General features: G+C 41.0%; 1 protein-coding gene across 1 annotated transcript in view; it reads left to right on the top strand.

The window, feature by feature from the left end:
• gria1a (glutamate receptor, ionotropic, AMPA 1a) overlaps window positions 1-20,000 on the top strand; it is a 72,433-nt gene that overhangs the window by 31,673 nt on the left and 20,760 nt on the right. The window contains 6 exon segments of the mRNA XM_078261268.1: window positions 1,688-1,846; window positions 2,474-2,641; window positions 3,681-3,785; window positions 4,347-4,457; window positions 8,408-8,614; window positions 8,904-9,352. Of these exon segments, the coding sequence (XP_078117394.1) occupies window positions 1,688-1,846; window positions 2,474-2,641; window positions 3,681-3,785; window positions 4,347-4,457; window positions 8,408-8,614; window positions 8,904-9,352 (1,199 nt within the window).

The raw sequence follows: 20,000 nt of genomic DNA, 5'->3' as shown, positions 1-20,000 counted from the left end.
AGCTTCAGAAGACTCAAGATAAGTTATGCAATTTCTCTGTCTTTATCACATGAATATATGTGCACAAGCAGCTGTTTATATCACTTTTTGAATTTGGTGCTGGCACGCCAAGAAATTTAGGAGCAGAATGAGCTGTTGAGCAGGAGTGTGTGTGTGTGTGTGTGTGTGTGTGTGTGTGTGTGTGTGTGTGTGTGTGTGTGTGTGTGTGTGTGTGTGTGTGTGTGTGTGTGTGTGTGTGTGTGTGTGTGTGTGTGTGTTAATCTGAAAAACATTGCCTAGCGATAGAGAAAAATGTTGGTTAAAATGTTGATAAAATATCTGTCAGAAAAAACCCTCCATATCCAGTGGTAGCAAAGGCTAGTTTCTATAGTAACCTCTTCAGCTCACTGCAATGCATTAGCTCATACATGATGCAGAAAACAGACAAAGACTGCTCAGCTGAGAAATATGGACACCTGGCAGCAACAGGCACAGGTACATTAGGGAGACAGTGGTGAGAGGAGGGGGGAGACTTAACACCGCCCCTCTTCATTGCTTGCATTTGTCTCCTGTAGCTTGAGCTAGCCTTTTATTTTGTACCTGTGACAATGTCTGACACCAGAAGGGCATGAAACAATCTGAAATGTATGCTGGTTAACAGCCAGCCACTTCTTTTTGACTTCATTTGAGATAGACATATGGCCTCAGAGATGAAGCTTCACATGACATGAAACATCAGAGCAGAAAGAGAAAGGATGGAAAGTTGTGTGTTGTCAGACAAATGCCTGAAAAGCAGGAGAGACACCTTTTCTTTTCATCAGTCAAAACTTTGCTCTTAAATCTTAGACAAATCACGGACAAATCTTTTCTCCCATTCTCCTGCTCGGTTTCTACTCCCACCCATTCCCACTTGTCTGCCTCTTCTTCCCCCCGCGGAGGGAAGAAGAAGCCTGCTGAGAGACCGAATCTGCCTTTCTACCCCCTCTGAAAAACAGCCTCCTCCACATAGTAGTCAGAGGGGAAAAATAGATGTAGGCGCTACCGTTACAGTGAAACGCTTCCTTCTCCATTCTGTTCTGCCCGAGGCATCCCTTGCATTGTTCCCCGTAGCCTATGAGGTTTTGATCCTGCCATTGTTAACAGTAGCCTATGAGGACTTAGTCTATCAGAGATTAGCTCCGGACTGAACACAAACATTTTTCTCTCTCACCCCTCAGGAAAGACTAAGATGAAGTATGCTCAGTGGGAAAACCAGAAAAAGAAGGATTTGTTTCATTATGCTATTAACCCTTGCACTTTTGATGGTACAGTTAAACAGTAACTACCTGTACACTGTAGTGCATTCTGCAGAATTACCCTCTAAAATCTGAGGGGTCACAAAATGATTAAAAAAAAGAAAATACAACATATTTCTCTCACAAAATTATGTTTATTTCTACTAAAGGGCTGCAAGTACGCATTCATTTGTTTTAGGGGTCACAAAGGCCAAAAAGGTTTGGAACCAATGATCTAGCGTCCAATTTGCTATTGTCACTCCAGCAAGTATGGTTCAATGTCCACTGCCAGGAATTTCACTAAACTCATCCGAGGACTCTGCACTGCTTTGCGTGCAGTTAGTATAATCATGCATTGTGCATGTGAAACATCACAATGTATCACGACATGTATGTCTCAGTTCACCTCTCTGCTTGTCCACTTCCTGTCTCAGGGCTTCCTGGACATCGACCTGACAGACCTGAGGAAAGGTGGGGCAAACATCACCGGCTTCCAGCTCGTCAACAACTCTGAGCCGGCCGTCAGCCGCGTCGTCCAGCAGTGGATGGAGTTTGACAACAAAGACTCCAAAGTGCCCAAGAGTGGACTCAAAGTACTACTGCTTTGCTCTCTGATCTGTCCTTCTTTTATTCTCCTTCTTCTATCTTTGAAGCATTAATACAAGAAGTTGTAAGGCAGCACAGGATATGCCAAGATGTCACGTTTGAAGTAACACAAACTAAATCGTGATCAGGCCATCTTTCTCAGAAGGTGTGATTAGATTTTCTTTGTTAGGTTATGGTTACCTCGGCCAAATGGGCTGTTATTTCCCCTGTCAGTTTTTTTGTGACTGTCAGCAGCATATTGCAAAAAGCTATGAGGAAAGAGAAAGGGAAAAGAAAGGGTTTCTATTAAATGTGTTGGACAGATAACCCTTGATCCAGTCTGAGTGTGGTGATTCAGATCTGGGATTTCTGCTATTTCATTATTATTATTGATTTCAAACCAAAACAACTGTCCAACCAGTTAAGATAGAGGATTGATTCCAAATCCAAATATCTGTGTGTTTTTACAGGGTCAAGCTGTAAACTAATAATTAAGGTAATAAACACAAAGCTGAGGGAGGCTTTTGGAATTCGTCGAATGTTGTCTTTGCTGCCATGCCTCTCTTTAGCCAATGAGTGAATCAGTTTTTTATCACTGTCTGCTTCACTTTGAATCGTCTGCTTTCTCTTTACAGTACACAGGCGCTCTAACATATGACGGGGTAAAAGTCATGTCCACGGCCTTCCAGAATTTAAGGAGACAGAGGATAGACATCTCTCGCAGGGGCAACGCTGGAGAGTGTCTTGCCAACCCACCAGCTCCCTGGGGACAGGGCATAGACATCCAGAGAGCCTTGCAGCAGGTATGTGCGCATACTAATATGTGCACACGCATGCACATACATAGAGCCTCAAACTCACACACACTCGCGCAAATTCTTGAGTGGCACATTGGCTAACGGCTCCTGAGTTGGGGCTGGCTGAACAAATTAGGTCTCATTCTGTCATGTAAAGTTCACATTAAGTCGTAGGAGAGCTGTGCAGTATCAAATGTGACATCACGGCTAGTAAACAAATCCTGCAGGCAATAACACTCAGCCGTGATCATCATGCAATATGACATCAGCAATTGAGTTTAGAATTGTACATTTTTGGCATTGTAAATAGAAATGTTGGACTGGCCTTGAGACTTCACAGTGTCTCATTGAGACATGCAGACACTCATGCTTGTAATAGCATGTATATCGAGGACAATTGTTTAATTAGATCGAAAATTTGATTTTTAAAAAGTAACTGCAGAAATACGGTGGCCAATTAAAAATACAATTAAAAGGCCAATATGTAATGCTTGTAGCCTGGAACACCATTTACATGAAGTATGTAAGGTATAATAAATGAGGGCACATTTGTAATTTCATGTGAGTGTGTGCGTGTGTGTGTGTGTGTGTGTGTGTGTGTGTGTGTGTGTGTGCGCGCGCACGTGCATGCGTGCGTGTGTGTGTGCAGCCTGAGGCTCTGTCTGCAGAGTGGCTGTGCAGAGGCCTGCTCAGTGTCAATCTAGCCATCTGCCTGTGGATGGACTGGAGATGGAAGCCGTGTTCGCTCAATTAACTCTATCACACAGCCAAGACAAACACACTGCGCTGTACACATACACGCACACCGTCTGTCATTCACGTCCGCAGGGACCAGGCACTGTAGAGTTTCACAAATGAATACTATACAAACACATGCAAGATATGCTTAACATGCAAGCGTGACATGCAAATGCTTACTGTCAGCGCAGACATGAAGAAATAGGACTGCATGAATATTGTGCTTCATTGCAGCCATTATTTACCCATGAGCTGGGCAATTCTGATCCTGTCAATGACTTATTCAGTATCTATTACTCCATTACAGGTCCGTATAGATGGATTGACTGGTCACATTCAGTTCAATGAGAAAGGCCGCAGAACCAACTACACTGTTAGCGTCATGGAACTGGCCCCTTCTGGACCAAAGAAGGTAAGTCTGGACCTGAGGCCCCAGTTAATGATATATATTTTGCTCAAGGACCATTTTTAAAAAGAGAGTAACAATTTATAATGATTACATTATTCATTTTTATGTATACTTTGAGCAGGTAAAGCAAATCAGAGACAAGGATTTATCCTACATGCGAAATCGGTAATATCTCCTGTAGCAATAAACGTTTGAAATCATCAATAACGTAATATTGTTTATAATATACTGTGTCAATATATCAGTAGGAATGATATAATTGGAAATTGTCTGAAATGGAAATAAAAGAAAACCAAAGTGGAAAAAAATCATGTTGCTGTTGGACAAGGTACACCAGAAATCTTTAAATAAGAACAATTTAATCAAATGCAAATAGTGGCTAAAACTACCCTGAATTATACATACAGTACGGTATTGCTTCAGCTAACATAATATTCATAATGACCATGGTTTTTTATAAAGTCACCCGAAACATGTCTCAGACTGTGTGTGCTAAGCTCTGTTTCAAATGTCTTAAATGTCACTTTTAACATTTTTGACATTTTGACATTCTCCTCGTCATAGGTTGGCTACTGGAATGAAGATGAAAAGTACGTGACTACTGCCAGCTTCGTGAGAGGCAGCAATGAGACTGGCGTCCTGCAGAACAGAACTTACATAGTCACCACTATCTTGGTAAGTAACATAGAGAGAATGGGAAAAGGGACGGGTGAGACCGAGACCGAAACATTTTTTCGTTTTCTGTTATGATAGAGTTCAGCCCCTTGAAAGAATTCAGCAGACATCAGTGATTGTATCTCGCTCCCTTCCTTCCCTTACCAGCTCTATTCTGCTAACTTCTTTCTGTCTGACTCGTGCCTGTTCAGAATCATAATCACAATCACATCATTTGGCAACTTACTGACTCGCAGAGTTCCACTCTACATATTTAAGATATGTTTAAAAGGACAACACAGCTTCACGTTTAATGTGAGGAGACAAAGTGTGCATTCATCATTGTGGTAGTAGTTATACAGTACTAAATAGCACTGGAGAACAACATGTCTTTGTCATGCCATGTTATTTATTTGCCTCAGCTTTCTCCATCAGGCTGTTAAACACGACTTGGTCAGGTTGTGTTCAGTATCTTGGCTTACATACAGAGATGGAGCTGCCGGGGTCTGTGAATGAGGTTGGATTTGAGAATAGGGCAGCAAAGATTCAATCTGACCAGCTCTCATCTAGGTTATCATGACATTTTCTCAAAAGAAAGGGACATAGCTTGCAACACCTGGCTCATATACTGTACAGTAGGGGATAATAATCATTGTAGTATATCTTTGCAGGTACAGGATGTTCTCAGTGTCTGTATCGTGTTGAAAATTTAATATCAGAGGATACTTCATGTCTGTGGATGCCTGGGGCTCAGCGCTGGTTCTTTTTTGAACTCCTGGTATTTATTTTTAAGTGAAAATGTCTTTTATCTCTGTAAATCACTCCCACCATGTTATTTTGCTGGACTTGCTATCCAATGCATGGATTAAATGTGTAATATATGGCAATGTGTGTGGAGCTGATCTCCACTATGAAGGTTAATGGGATAATGGATTTCAACTATGTGCTTCCCTTAAGAGAAAATTACAGCTCACCATATAAAGGCTTGGTGGAGGTAATGAAGCAGAGAGACAATGTAGAATAATAGGAAAATATGTGCACTATTTTTATAGAGGCAAGCTTTCAGTGTAGCATTGACAAGAAACCGCTGAACACAGCGATATATAGTGACGCTGCATTCATGTAATATTATATGTAAATACAAGGACCCGAGTGGGATTTTTTTTTTCACTTTAGCCTCTTAGTTGCTATCTTGATTAAGATATGGGGAATTTCTGAAGGCAACTGTATTTCCCACTTGGCGGTGTCAACAAATTGGTGCTAAAATGGCTGCAATAGTGAGTGTTTCACTCTGAATAAACCCCAGCAGTCAATTCAGATAATTACAAAGAAGCTACATAGTACACAGTTTGTTTATACCTGATTGAACAACAATAAAAAGGGCCAGAAATATGTTATACAATAGATCATTTGGGCTGTTTATATTAATCTGGTTTGTTTCCAGGGGTAACAATGTAAGTTGTTGAAATAGTTAACTAAAGGTAATGGCTAAATGATGAAATACTAAAGGCAATGATTAATTACTGTAATAGTTAGCTTAAAGTAATGGCTAATCGTTGAAATAGATAACTAAAGGTAAAGGATAAATGGTTAAAATGGATGGCTAAAGCAATGATAAATGGTTTAAAGAAATAGCTTCTGCCACTCCAAGTGGTACATTTGCAAACTGCCCTTAACATCGATACATCAATTTTATGAAAATTCTATTGTAACAAGGGCTACTTTTATATAATTAATAAATAGCATCCAGTTTTCAAGTCAAATGAACACATTAGGAAAACAACAGGTGATGTTGATGAAGGGGTACTTGGGTGTATCTAACAGGACTCTGGTGATACATTAGACAAAAAAGTTGGCAAATGATGTAGAACATTGGGTATATTATTCACAACTTAACATGTAGTGTATCGACTTCTAATTTAAAAAAAAGTGAAGATCCTCCCGAAGGTTGCGGTTTCCCAAGGGAACGGACCTAAAATAAGTCCCTCTGACATAATCTCCTATCCTATCAGCGTCCCTTTTTCCAGGAAGATAAATTGGTTCTCTGTCTTGGAACCTAAGAGAAGAGATAAGGTGTGAACAGTTATTGGGCTGCGGGGTAGCCATAGAGTTTTTTTCACTGTCTAACTTTTGTGCTCGCTGATTCGTTGCTTGAGGGAGTGTGCTGTTTTGCCACTGTGAAGGTGTCACTTTGTGCATTCCCACAATCCCTACTGTCCCATTCTCCGCACACAGACCAGGCCGGGGTTTAAAGGAGATCTGGAGGAGTGAAGCAGAGCATGTCTAATGGAGCACTGAAGCTTGGTGTCTTCACAATCGTGGGGTTATACCCAAAAACCAGGCCAAGAATGGAATTTTAAGATTTAGTGTTAGCATGCTTGGAGTTGGTTTTTAATGGCATACTTGCTCGCTGTACAGCCATTAAAACAAATACAGTTATTTTAATAGGGCTTCCAGCATTAATGGTAGCATGCAAGAGTAAATGTATGTAATTTTCAAAAAGTCTATTTAAATTGGTCTAAGAGGAATAAAGTAAGTTGATTTTTACAATTTCACCGACAAAACTAATCAAACATACACTATTCATTTACATGTATTTTGTTGTATTTTGTATTTCTGTGTGTGTATTCATTTGTACACAAAAAGTGTGTTTGATATGTCTTGTGTGTGTCTGTGTAATATTTAACATGGTTGAGTGACAGCGGATCTCCGTGGAACTGTTCGATGTCAATGAGACTGAGTCCTGGAGGACCTTCTGTATGCCATGTCATGCCTGCTTGTGCACGCGTGTGTGTCTCTGTGTGTGTCTCTGTCTTTGTCTGCGACTGCAAGTGCATACTCTGTCGAAGCGCTTCACGCCAGACCTTTCTCACCACTGTCTCCCTGGGGTGCCGTTTCTCTACCAGTGGGCCTCGGCTTTCCATGTGTAACAATGATTACCTTCACCTCAACCATAAAGAGCAGGGGAACCCAGATCACTGTAACACACAGAGGAACCCCTCCACCCCCACATCTCTAGACCCTGATGAAATATGATGGGAGGATTTGCTTCGCTCAGCACAGCCTTAGCTAAAAGCAGGCACACATAACAACTTGTGGGAATTAAAGCCCTCCAAGTGCTGATGGACGGTTCAGACTGAGTTGACTGGAATTCTATGAGAAATACAGTTTTCTTAAAGAATAGTGGGGCCCCAGGTGTTATGTCAACTGTAATTTGTCAGGACACCAATCAGTGTGAGATGTACAAATGTCGGTACGATATAACAAGAGGAACAACCTGGCCCCGGAGCAGAGGTCAGCAAAGTCTGCTTCACCATTTACACGGCTCAAATATAGACAACCATGCACAGACACACACAGATATTTCTTGCTCTCAGATCCGATGGCTTCTCAGCTTTAATAACTCAGTCCAATTCCTCCACTTCCTCATGACCTTTTTTATGTTATTAACACTCTTTTCAATGTGACAATGCTGTCCTAATGATCATACTTAGGCACCTTTTGTATTTGAATTACATACCATGCCTTTAAGGAACAAAGCCAAAATAATACCTTGCAATTTCATATAATTATCTTTTAATTCAAACCTTTCATAGAGAGATTTTTTTTTCCAAAGCCTTAGCTGAGAGCAGGGGGTAAAACGATAAGTGATGCACTGAAGCATAAAATGCAACCATAATATCCTTTCCCACATTTTTAAATAGTAATATAAAACTTAACTACATGCTAAATCATTAGTATCATCCATAATGCTGTCTCTGGCTTAATTAGTTTAACAAATTTTCCTGCTGTAAAAGTTATGGTACAGTTACAACAGCTTGTGTCAAGAAATGATGCATATCAGTATACATTTTGTTTTTATATCAGCGAAATTCGTAAGTTTTTCAGAAACTGTTTCTGTATGTTATTTCTGACACTGGGTGTAATTGAATTAAAATAGATGATTGCATGGTTGCACTTTCATCCAACAGGAGTCTCCATATGTGATGCTGAAGAAGAACCACGAGCAGCTTGCGGGAAATGACAAGTACGAGGGGTACATTGTTGAGCTGGCTGCAGAAATAGCCAAACATGTGGGCTACCAGTACAAACTGAAGGTAGTTTCAGATGGTAAATATGGAGCCAGAGATCCGGAAACCAAGATGTGGAACGGCATGGTGGGGGAACTGGTTTATGGGGTGAGTGAACAGAGTTTTGTTTTGAATTATTATTTCCCATTTAAAGATGGAAAATATATAACAGCATATACTACTAAACTACTAATACAAGTTGAATACCCAATTAGCACTGAACACAAAATATAACTGAGGCCAACTGACATTGCCATTCTAAGAGCCATGCATAGTGTACTTAAATTCTTTACAATAGGTGTTTTGATGAAGACAATCTTGCGCTTTTTACCGTTAACAAACCTATACTACAGAACATAAAGACCCTGTGTATTTCTCTTCCCTGTCCCTCCCTCAGAAAGCAGATGTGGCTGTGGCTCCTCTGACCATCACCCTGGTCCGTGAAGAAGTGATCGACTTCTCCAAGCCCTTCATGTCCCTTGGTATCTCAATTATGATCAAGAAACCCACCAAATCCAAACCTGGCGTGTTTTCATTCCTGGACCCGCTGGCTTACGAGATCTGGATGTGCATTGTGTTTGCCTACATTGGCGTCAGTGTCGTCCTGTTCCTTGTCAGTCGATTCAGTCCGTATGAGTGGCACGCTGAGGACTACGAGGAGGCCGGTGAGCCGCAGTCTCCCAACCAAGCATCAGCCTCCAACGGGGCAATGCAGCAGGGCCAGACACCAACGCAACAGAACACCAACCAGCAGAGTCCTGAGCAAACCAATGAGTTTGGCATTTTCAACTCCCTTTGGTTCTCACTGGGGGCCTTCATGCAGCAGGGCTGCGATATCTCACCACGGTAAGAAACCCAAGCCACAAATGTTGATGTATTGCATCCACAGTGCTTTGAGTCTAGCTTTTGTTTGTTGGTACACAAAGACACACTAAGCGCCACCTACGTACAATATATTTCGCTGTGTTGCTTTCTTGTTCTCAGTTGGGCTTTGTTTATTGAGATTTTGTTCTTTGCCAGTCATTTGTCACACAGAGCAACAATAAAAGTTTGATGAAGAGCAGCAGAGGGAGTTTATGATGTGGTCATGAGTGTTGGATTTTTATTCTCCTGTTTCCAAATGCTTCCTGTGGTGGTATAAACATGCCATGGACTTCTAGGACTGTTAAAACGTGCTGTTGTTAGCTTCCTCCAATGTTCTCAAATTTTTAAATGCAAATCAGTCCGTCGGTCTGTGTATTGATCAATCAATCTGTGGGGGAAGTTAAATATCAGACCCTTAGGAGATTGTTATGAAGGATCCTGGCATGAGTATTGAGTGCTATGTGTTTGCTTCCCCTTGAGTGCTCTCAGGAGCTGTGGTATGAAACCCTTCCCAAAAGGTCACCAATTAAAAATCTCATTAAGTGTCTGAAATTAGAGACACTGAGGTCGACTTTCTGAGCTTTCCAGAGGGACTAGCAGGAGGAGATGAGAAGATAATGTCAGTATTATCACTGTTAGCTCTGAACCAGCAGAGACAGGTTAGGTCACAGATAGACACAGAGTTTCTTGTCTCTTACATTAAACATTAAACACATTAAACTACATACATTATGCAATGTGGTGGTGCACATATGCATAATACATCTATACTGTAGTAACTATACTGTGAGGATGGATTGGCCAATGCTGTTGCTTCGTAGAATAATTGTAAGTGGGCTTGGATGATCTACTATTCTTGCCCAGATTTTTAGATTTCTGCCTCCACCCCAACACAATGGAGATGAATGAAATTTAGTTTGTGGTGCTCACAGGATCGAAAATTATATTTAATAAGAATGCAGTAGCCACGTCTTGTTTCCAGAAACAATGACTGGTTACTCCGGATAATCAGCAGAACACAGTGTTTTTCACAAGGTTCATAACTATTCTAAAGAAATAGTCCTCATAAAGAAAGTGGAGAAGTAGTTCCGGTGTTGTTGTTCAAACTGTTCAAAGTAACATCTTGCACAGAGTATTTAGGACATTGTATAACGTGACTGTTGAATTTTCTTTATGGCATTTGTCAATGCTGTGCGCACCACAAATTAAGATTCATTCACTTCCATTGTACTGGGGAATATTTTAGAGATGGATATCTCGAAGCCTGAGCAAATAAAACCCAAACTATCTACATGGATAGATACCATTATATGTAGCTTAGAAAACATGTTTTCTTGCATTTCAGGTGAACCGATCCCTGCATTTTCTAAGCTGATCAGTGACAGAGACATGTTGTGTTGCTGGCCCTGGTCTGAACATGATTATCTGTTTAGAGGGGAGTTACTGTGAAATAGCAGCATTGCTCAGTCAGCCTTCCCTAATTGTGCGGCTGAAGGGTAAAGAAATTACAGCAATGTGTAACAGTCCATTTTTATCTTGGCTTCCATCTTGTGTATGTGTTATTACTGTAACAAAATGTATTTTTTGCTTTGCTCTTAACTGTACACAAGTATCAAGAAGAGAAAATCTCTGCACCTACATGCCTGCATGCTGCAGATGCTCAGCAGTACATGATGTAGGTACTGGATCCCTACTCCTGCGGGCCCTCACCTGACATTTACCATTTTCTGCCTGGAGACTGTGCTTCGTGCAGGATGAAGCCTATTGTTCGTGTGTTCTTCTTTTACAGCCAGAAAATGCATCTTCAATAACTATTGATTTCCTTGTACACCTCACAGAGAAAGAGAATGTCACTATGCATCCGCAAACTGTCCATTCCCTGTGGTCTCTCTTTGTATGCACACGCACACATTTTTTCTGTGTGTGTGCATTTGTGTGTACTGTATGTCTCTGTGCTTGACCACACATGGGTTCACGCATATTTTCACATAATTTGCATTTGTTTTGCTTGGGGGGGGGAAAGCAAGCTCTGCTGATGCAAGAAGTTTGACTGTTTAAGAGGACAAAACAGATTGTTTCTTTGCTTGCAGCAATTCTGCTGATGCTACCTTTGACTGCAAATTAACCAGATGTAAGACAGTCTGTTTTTCTTTTCCAGTTGTAAAAACTGAAACAAGACTGTTCCGTTTACCTACTGATAAAGATAGATGTGACATAGTAGCAATAAAATTGTAGCGTTGAGAGTTTTTTTTGCCTAGTAATTTTGTCCTTTTTTATGTCCTGATTAGGTTTTAGTTAGAACAGAGGATGTCATCAGAGAGGGTGGCAGCTTTAAGGCCTCCTATTCTCCAAGGACTTGTGTCAAATGTCTTCCGTTTCTTCCAATGTCCTTCCAAGGTGACTCTCTCATTTTTTAGGTCTTTAAAAGAGGCAGCATTAAAAGAAAATGCTACAAGTCGGTTAGCGTGTGCAGCAGTCCGTCGTGAGGCGATCAGCATGGTGGAGTTTGCTTGGTGTCTTAAAAACCAACACAGTGACTGTTTCACCCCACTGAATACTGCCCTGAAGGAAACATCTTCCCCTTGAATATTTGGGTGACCTAGTTGCTCTAGTTAGCACAGCCTGTATTCACACACGGAGGTGTGTGTTGATCTCCTAAAGCGTTAAGAGCTCATCTGCAGGATTTCAAAGGACATGTAATGTTATTGCTTGTGTTTTGTCAGATGAAAGCAATAGTACTCGTAACCGCACATACTCTGTTGTCAGGGTTTCACCCGAACACCATGAATGGTGTACCATTGCATTTGGGGTTTGGGGATTTTGAGAGAATTAGTTTTTTATCCGGAGAGGCTTTTGTGAGAACATTTTTGTTCTTGTATGCATGTGCTCATTTTTTTAGATCTGTTTTTGGCCTAAGATCATTTACAGCTTGTATTTATTCACTTTTTTTAAGCTATAGTATGTAATTTCTCTAGCCCTCATGAGGAATTCTAACTAATGACAACAACAGTGTCGGTGCATCCACATGAGGCAAGCCTTCAGTGATCATGAACCACCCCCACGCAGCTGCTAGTTAACTCGTCAAATCAAGGAGGACATGGAGGATTAAGAAGAGGTAATTATCTTGTAATTTTTATGTCTCCAAAACTGAACGCTGCTGTTGTCCTTTCTCAGCGGTGATGTAAAACGCATCACTCGTGCTGCTGCCCGCGAATGTCGCCGGACTACACCATTTTGTAAACATAGTCATACTGAGAAATACAGAGATAGTTGTGTGGAGCTGATAGTCTAAATGAGCTTTGTAGCAACATTTGGCAATGGCTTGAATGTAACGGACGTTCATTAATATAAATTAGTTGCGCACTATACCTTTAATTCATTTCCAAGTATGTAATGAGCCCTATATCATTATAATACCAGGTGTTTAAGGTGCCCTTTTGTAAAGCCTAATTCAATGTAAAAAAAATAAATAATTTTTGGTTATTTCCTTTATCTATGTCTTCCATTTACTGGATTTTTGTTTTACTGTTACGTTTAAGAAAGAAAAGCTCAACAACAGGTGGGATTTTATTTATTTTTACACTAACAAAAGATTCTCAGAAAATCAGCAATATGTCACATAGTTTACAGTCGTGATAAAAGTATTGAGATTACACTGAGGAACTTTTGATATTGTGATTTGACGCCCTTCTGACGTGTAATTCGTTTATACAGCGCTTTTGTAAATATGGACAGCTGTACAGGTGCATTTATTAATATTACTTTACATATGATAATCTAGTGAGTCAACAACTTTGCTAACACAGCTAAACATCAAGCAAGTGCAACAACACAAGACATGACAAGCCAGCTAATATCACTTACTAGTCCAACAGCAAGATGGCCAGCTCACCTCCTTCGTCAATCTCTTTTTTTCTCTTATTGGTTCATTTATGTATTTTATACACGTTAATCATGTGATTATTTATTTCATATCTACTTATTTTTTTATCAAGACATTGTGGCTCAATACCATCAACTGCTGATAGTTTAATATTGTCTTATTGGTATAAAATATTAAATAACAAAAACATGTAAAAGACATTCCGTCTCTGAATAAACAGACATTTCTTAGCAGGTGCTTGTAAACCGCTCGACACTGTGCCTTTGTCACTAATTGGTGAGGACAGAATGTTCTAGAGGTGCATTCAGCTCTGAGGTAGGCAGCTCAAAGCACCTTACTCTTTATGCTTCTCCATTTAATCAGAGACAAAAGGCCAAGGAACAACACTGACGATCCACTCTGTCCTGGATTAATCAGTAGGCGTGTTTAATTTCCCTGTCTGCGTGTGTGTGTGTGTGTGTGTGTGTGTGTGTGTGTGTATGTGTGTAGGCTGGTTCTATTAAAAGCAAGTACTTATTGTCATTATCTTGGTCTGCTGCCTCGCAGTATCGGATTGGTCTAAAGGTATCTCTTCGTCAAGGTTTACAAGCAGGTGTGTGTGTGTGTGTGTGTGTGTGTGTGTGTGTGTGTGTGTGTGTGTGTGTGTGTGTATGTGCATGCTTGTGCTTGTGCGTGTATGCATGCATGTGCTCATATACATGTAGTGTGTGTATACATGTTTGTAGACATTGATGTGATGCATTAATGTGGACAGTACTTAAGTGTGTGTATTAGCCACCCTGCTTCCCCTGCTATTTATTCTCTAGATCTTGTTTACTGTGCTCTTTCTAAATGTCAGCACTGTCAGTCAGGCCCTCCAATAAGCTCCAGTCCGTGCTGTTGGGCCCTCCTTGTGTTTATCTCTGCAGACAGGTGGACTCTGAGAGTGATCCCCCCACACCACTCCATCTAGCCGTCCGTCCACCCATTTACTTCCTCTCCTATCACCTCTTTTCAGGCTTCCTCTCATCTGCTATGCTTCCCATCCTTTATAGCCTCTTGCAGTGGTCATGTTTGGTTAAAAATGAATCATGTGTGGCATATTCCCTCTCATCTCATGGTTTCGCTGATGCTTCCTGTTTCTCCTGGCACACCTCACACACTGGAAGATTTAATGTGTGAGTGTGATTTTATCTTTTTCATAGTAACAGTATGTGTTTGGCTTTGGTAAGTTGTATAGTAGTCATTTCATGCATCTTCTGGGATCAGAATCAGAAATGCTCTATCACATCTGGACACATTTTAAAGCCTGTTCAGATGCCTTAAAATTATTGGAGCTTGGGCTCGGATTTCATAAGCTTGTGCAGTATTTAAAGAAGAAGATGTTTTCGTCCTAATTCATTCAGATATGTATTTTCTTCTTCATTGCTGCTGGAAGCACCAATGGGATGCTTTTACTGTGAAGCAGCTGCAGGACAAAAGATGGTGTAAATCCAGGTGTATTAAACATTGCAAGTGATGAATTTACTTTCATACACCACCAACAAATCATGGCAAAGGGGAGCCAATCGGAAAACAGGTTTCGGTCTGTTAGCTGGCTATAAAAGTAGGAAAAGCAGCAGCATATTCAGTGGGACCTGTATCGGGTGGGAGCACAGGCAGGAAGAGAACATGAGTAAAAAGGCGTGGGTTCATGATGTTCCTCCTGTGAATGTGTTTTGAGATGTTTATGTCTGTGTGTGTGTGTGTGTGTGTGTGTGTGTGTGTGTGTGTGTGTGTGTGTGTGCATGCGTGCGTGCTCGTGTGTGTCGGATGGCCCCGTGGAGGTGTCTCCTCTCCTCAGTGCCTGTGTTGCTCTCGTTACATGATTGTAGACTAAATAAATCAGCTCTGTCGCTCACACCCCGCCTGCCACAACAGCAATTTCTCAGCCGGGCGGTCAGAATCATTCAATAATGGATTGAGTATGAACTGTATTATGGTAGCCCGGGTGAGTTTTTTGTCATACAGTGATGCTTGTTGCTTAATTTCTGTCAATATTGTCTTGTAATAATTCTATTCTGAAACGATGCAGTTTTAAAAACTGTGATATTTAAGATGTCAGAGTGTCCCTGAACACACCACCATGTTGTTCTCCGCTTGCAGCTGCATTAGCACTGGGTGAGAATTTGACAAATATAGAAAGACATCAAAATGTTCAGTGTGGGAGAGTATCTATCACAAACCAGTTTTCAATTCTTTTCAACTTGATACTCATAGTGTAGTCAAAGGAATGAAAACTACTGGCTGTTTGAATAGTGTCAAATCCAGTATACATGGTATATAGTTAAAGCTGGGGGAGGCAGAAAGCAAACAAATGCCAGAATCTTAAATAGAGTGAGACCTCCTCCCATCAGATGAGCACAGGCATATGCACCGGCTACATCCAGTGGCCTGTACAAGTACTATTAGTCATTCATTTCATCCCAATGCCGTTATATAGTGGCAATTCTATGAGACTTATCGTCCTGTTTTCTTTGTTAAGTATGTTAAGTATGAGATGACATACTGTGATTAGAGGCTCTAGGCTATGGTTAGCAGAAGGCTAAACTACCGGTTTGTGTGCCGCATTTACGTTTTTTCTCACCCTGCCTCTGGCGTCTCAGCCTCTGCTCCTCGTAGCAGGCTGCTGCCATCCAGACAAGAAGACGCCATAGGTGGTGTGAGAAAATAACGTAAACGCGGCAAACAAGCCATGGTATTTGTGCTAGGCTAAAGGCTAACCCAAGGCTCTCCCGACTAAATAAATAAATAAATAAACTGGACTACATTTTTACACAGTTTCGTTCCTCTATGTAGTGTAAATAGATGGATGATGATAAAGTCTCTCTTATCTAATAGTTTAGCTTTAAATTAGCTGCATTTGTAGAACAGCCAATCGGAACTCTCTCTCTGTCTCTCTCTCTGTCTCTCTCTCTCTCTCTCGCGCACTCTCTGTCTCTCTCTCTCTGTCTCTCTCTCTCTCTCTGTCTCTCTCTCTCTCTCTCTCCCTCTCTCGCTCTCTCTCTCTCTCTCCATCTCTTGCACAGTTTCTCTTCCTTTAACCCACATTTTACATAGCACACTGAATTATACATTTCACAAATGTTACATGTGTCTGTTTAATGCAGCCAAACCCTGCCTACAAAGTTTATGAAATCATAAATAGTAGTGTTGTCTGGTACAGTTTGTTGCATGATCCAATGTCAGAGGCTGTTCAGTTGCTAATCAGGACCCCGGGGAAGAGCAAAGTGATTTCTTTGTGATCAAGGGAATTATTGATCTTATCGTATTATGTATCACTTTGCGTTATTGTTGTTTTTATTATCATTAACCGCAATAAATTAGATTGTGTTACAAGCCACTGAGTTACATAATTGTGGTGTTAGTGAGTTGCTTCAAAGCAGTTGGGGAAGACTTGGTAGGGAGGAATGATTTATTCATAAAGAGACAGTTCAGTTTAGTTCACGGCATCACTTATGTTTTATTTATATAGACATTGCATGAAGGCAATTTTTGATCATACATGCATGCACACTCACTGGCAGGAACTAGTGACACACACACACACACACACACACACACACACACACACACACACACACACCTGCTCAACACACGTACCCCCCCCCAGAGGATCTCACTGGGGTATCACACTTTGTACACAGACAAAGACACCATCCCCTCAGAGGCATACACTCTGTCAACTCTGCATTTAAAACACAGTCACACAGAGGCGCCCATATGCTTCCAGCAGCAGAAAAGGCTTTGCTTTAATCAAGCTGTGACAAGTGAATGTCTTTCCTGCCACCATGAATTATATACCAGTCCGGAGGCCACATGGGAAATCTACCAGGACCAAAGTAAACGTTGCCAATAGTTTGACTGGAAAGATGTGGGCCTTGATACTTAGTCAGTCATCTGTGTGTTTGCTCCCTTTTAAGTTACAAGGAGCCCTAATTAGAGCTTTCACTCTGTAATAGCAATTCTATTCTACTATAGGGGTGGTTGCCCTTATAGAGAGAAAGACAGGGAGAGGGAGGGGAGGAGGAGTGACATGACTAAAGTCTCTCTCAGTTCAGCTGTACTGTTTGGAGTGCAGAGTGTGCTGCCATGGCAACCATAAAGAGACACAGATTTTTCTGTCAGAGCAGTGCAGCTTCACATCAAGTGTCTCGGCTCTGTGAAACTGCAGCTGAGTGCACATGCATGTGATCTCTTTGTGTTATTATACATCCAAATTGGATGCACTATAAGTCAGTTTATGTGTGTGCTGAAGGTATTGATTTTCAGTGAACAGTTGTGATGTATCTGTGTTGGAGTGTGGCTGGAGTGACTAAGAGGCTGTGCGTATGTGTGTGGGCGCGTAGCGATCGCTCTCACAGCTCGCCAGCACTGACTTATCTCAGGTTACATGAGGCTAAGACAGCATCCATGATATCACTCAGCGACCCCGTTTACAGCCACTGATACAATGATTACAGCCATATCTCAGTCGTATTGATTCTTCTGCACCTTGTGGCTGGGCTGGGAGTGGTTGCTTTTTTATGCATCACTACTCAAACGAGCCATATGTTGCAAAGCAGCACTTAACTCTGCTGCTTCTTAATGAAACCAGCATACATTAAACAACTACATAGCATTTTCAATCATCATGCTTTTTGTCAAATCTTCCATTTGCCTACTTGAATAAGTGCAATTACCAGCTTTTGGTGAGGTTGCTGCAGGCTGGTACTGTAACAACATTATCATAATATTCTCTTTTTACCTCAATGGCATGGTAATACTGACCTTTACAGGGAGAGAGAGAGAGAGAGAGAGACATTTTAATAAATCATATTTTTTACTCCCTGCTTAAAGCTTGCATGTTAGTCTGTCCTTGGAGATAAAAGCGCTCTGAAAATATACAATATAACAATCGTGCGACTATCAAAACAAGAGCAACCAAACAAACAAAAATCTTAAATAAACCCACCACTTTGCAATAATATTAGCCATAACACATTCTCACTCCCTAGAGTCTCATTTTGCAATATCGAGACAGATGGAGACTGAATGAAGTGGTGAAAAGCTTCAACCACAATGTAAGCGTCAGATAAGTGCATTTTCAAATAGTGTTTGTTGTTTTCTGTGGCCCAGTGTGCACTAAAAGCATCGTGTGTTGCACATCAAACCAATTTGGCATGTCTGTTCAGAGCTTGGTTCAATTTTGAAGTCACAGCGGAGGACCAAAATTGCCCTTTTGCGTGTGGTTCTAGGAACCACAGTGACCTATATGGTGGCAAAGTTACATAAAAAGGTAATGACATTTATAAATACTTTATGCCGGTTAATTATCCAGACATGCCCATATTATAATGCATTTTTTTACCGGCTGTTTTTTGATAAAGGGCTATAGGGAATTATAGAAAAAATACTTTAATTTTGGAGAAATACCTGATGTGCCCAGCAATATAGGATACATACATTTAGTTGCGTGTATTTATTTAGTTGAACCTCCAGAGAAGGTCTTTGTGTGAGGGCCCATAAAGATAGAAGTCTCACTTGATCTGCAGTGGTCTCATTGTGTTGATGAGTGGACACTCTCTGCTGTGGTCGTGATATACAGTAAATCATGTTTTGGTGTTTTCTTTCAGATTTTATTTGTATCTCTGTCATCTTTTATCCGGTGAGCTGTGGTTGCTAACGATGTTTCCTGCAATTATACACCAGCTCTATATGTGTATGTGTGTATTACCTCTCTGTCTGCTGCACCTGTAGGTCTTAGTTGCTTCTATGCATGCTTTTTTTGCATGCAGGCTCCACTTCACCAGCATGTCACTCTTATTTTGTCTTTTCTATTATACTTGCACAAAACTAGCCTCGTCCATCCAGACAAGATGTCGAGAGTGGCGGTGCCCAGTCATTGAGAACATACAGCTGTCTCGCTAATTTTAAAGAAGCAAAAAAAAAAACGGTGTAGCAGAAAACTCCTTTTCCATCCCTGATTTGTCTTAGAATCACACCATAATTAGAGACCATTTTCTTTCTCATTTAAACCTCTGTAATTCCTAATCCATTGTAATGTGGCCATTACTGGCTCATTTTTTTACACTTGCTAAAGTCATTAGTCATTGCTAATTACCATATCGAATAGAGGAGGCCAGCCGGGGGAATTCTAATGAGAGTTTAGTGCTACAGCAGATTTTCAGGGAGCTGTGGGTGGAGATTATATAGCAAGGGATGAAGGTCTGCATCTGACATACTGTAGAGAGATGGTCCAATTCGTTTTGCTGTCCATCCAAACAGACACACACATGAAGGAGTGTTCGTCTCTCTTATGTGTGAGCACATAAGCATGCACTACTTATAATGCTTATAATACTGTACATATACAACATGACCACACACTCTCTGCTCGGGTTGGATTTACTTTCCAAGTTGGGAAAAATACCTAAATTCATTAAAGCTGCTAGATTAAATATTATTGCATTTAACAGTGGATCATATAACTTTGTGTATGTGAAAGTGCTCACATGTTGCGACAAACCAACAGAAAATAATCACCTGACACTGCAGTTTCCCTCTAGTCTGGCTATCAGCAGACCAAGCTCAATCTTTTAAGATTGAACATTAGTCTGGGGAGTCTGCTCTGTCTTTTCTACTGCACAAGAGGCAGGATCAACGGGCATAGTTCATGACTCTGTACGCAATTGGATAGTCCTTCAACCAATCAGACCAACGATCCGGGTGACATACTTTGCAGAGCGA

Source organism: Sander vitreus, chromosome 10 (assembly GCF_031162955.1).
Source record: "Sander vitreus isolate 19-12246 chromosome 10, sanVit1, whole genome shotgun sequence".
Lineage (NCBI taxonomy): Eukaryota > Metazoa > Chordata > Actinopteri > Perciformes > Percidae > Sander > Sander vitreus.
The sequence above is the reverse complement of the archived record's forward strand: the minus strand, read 5'-3'. Positions and strand labels throughout refer to the sequence as shown.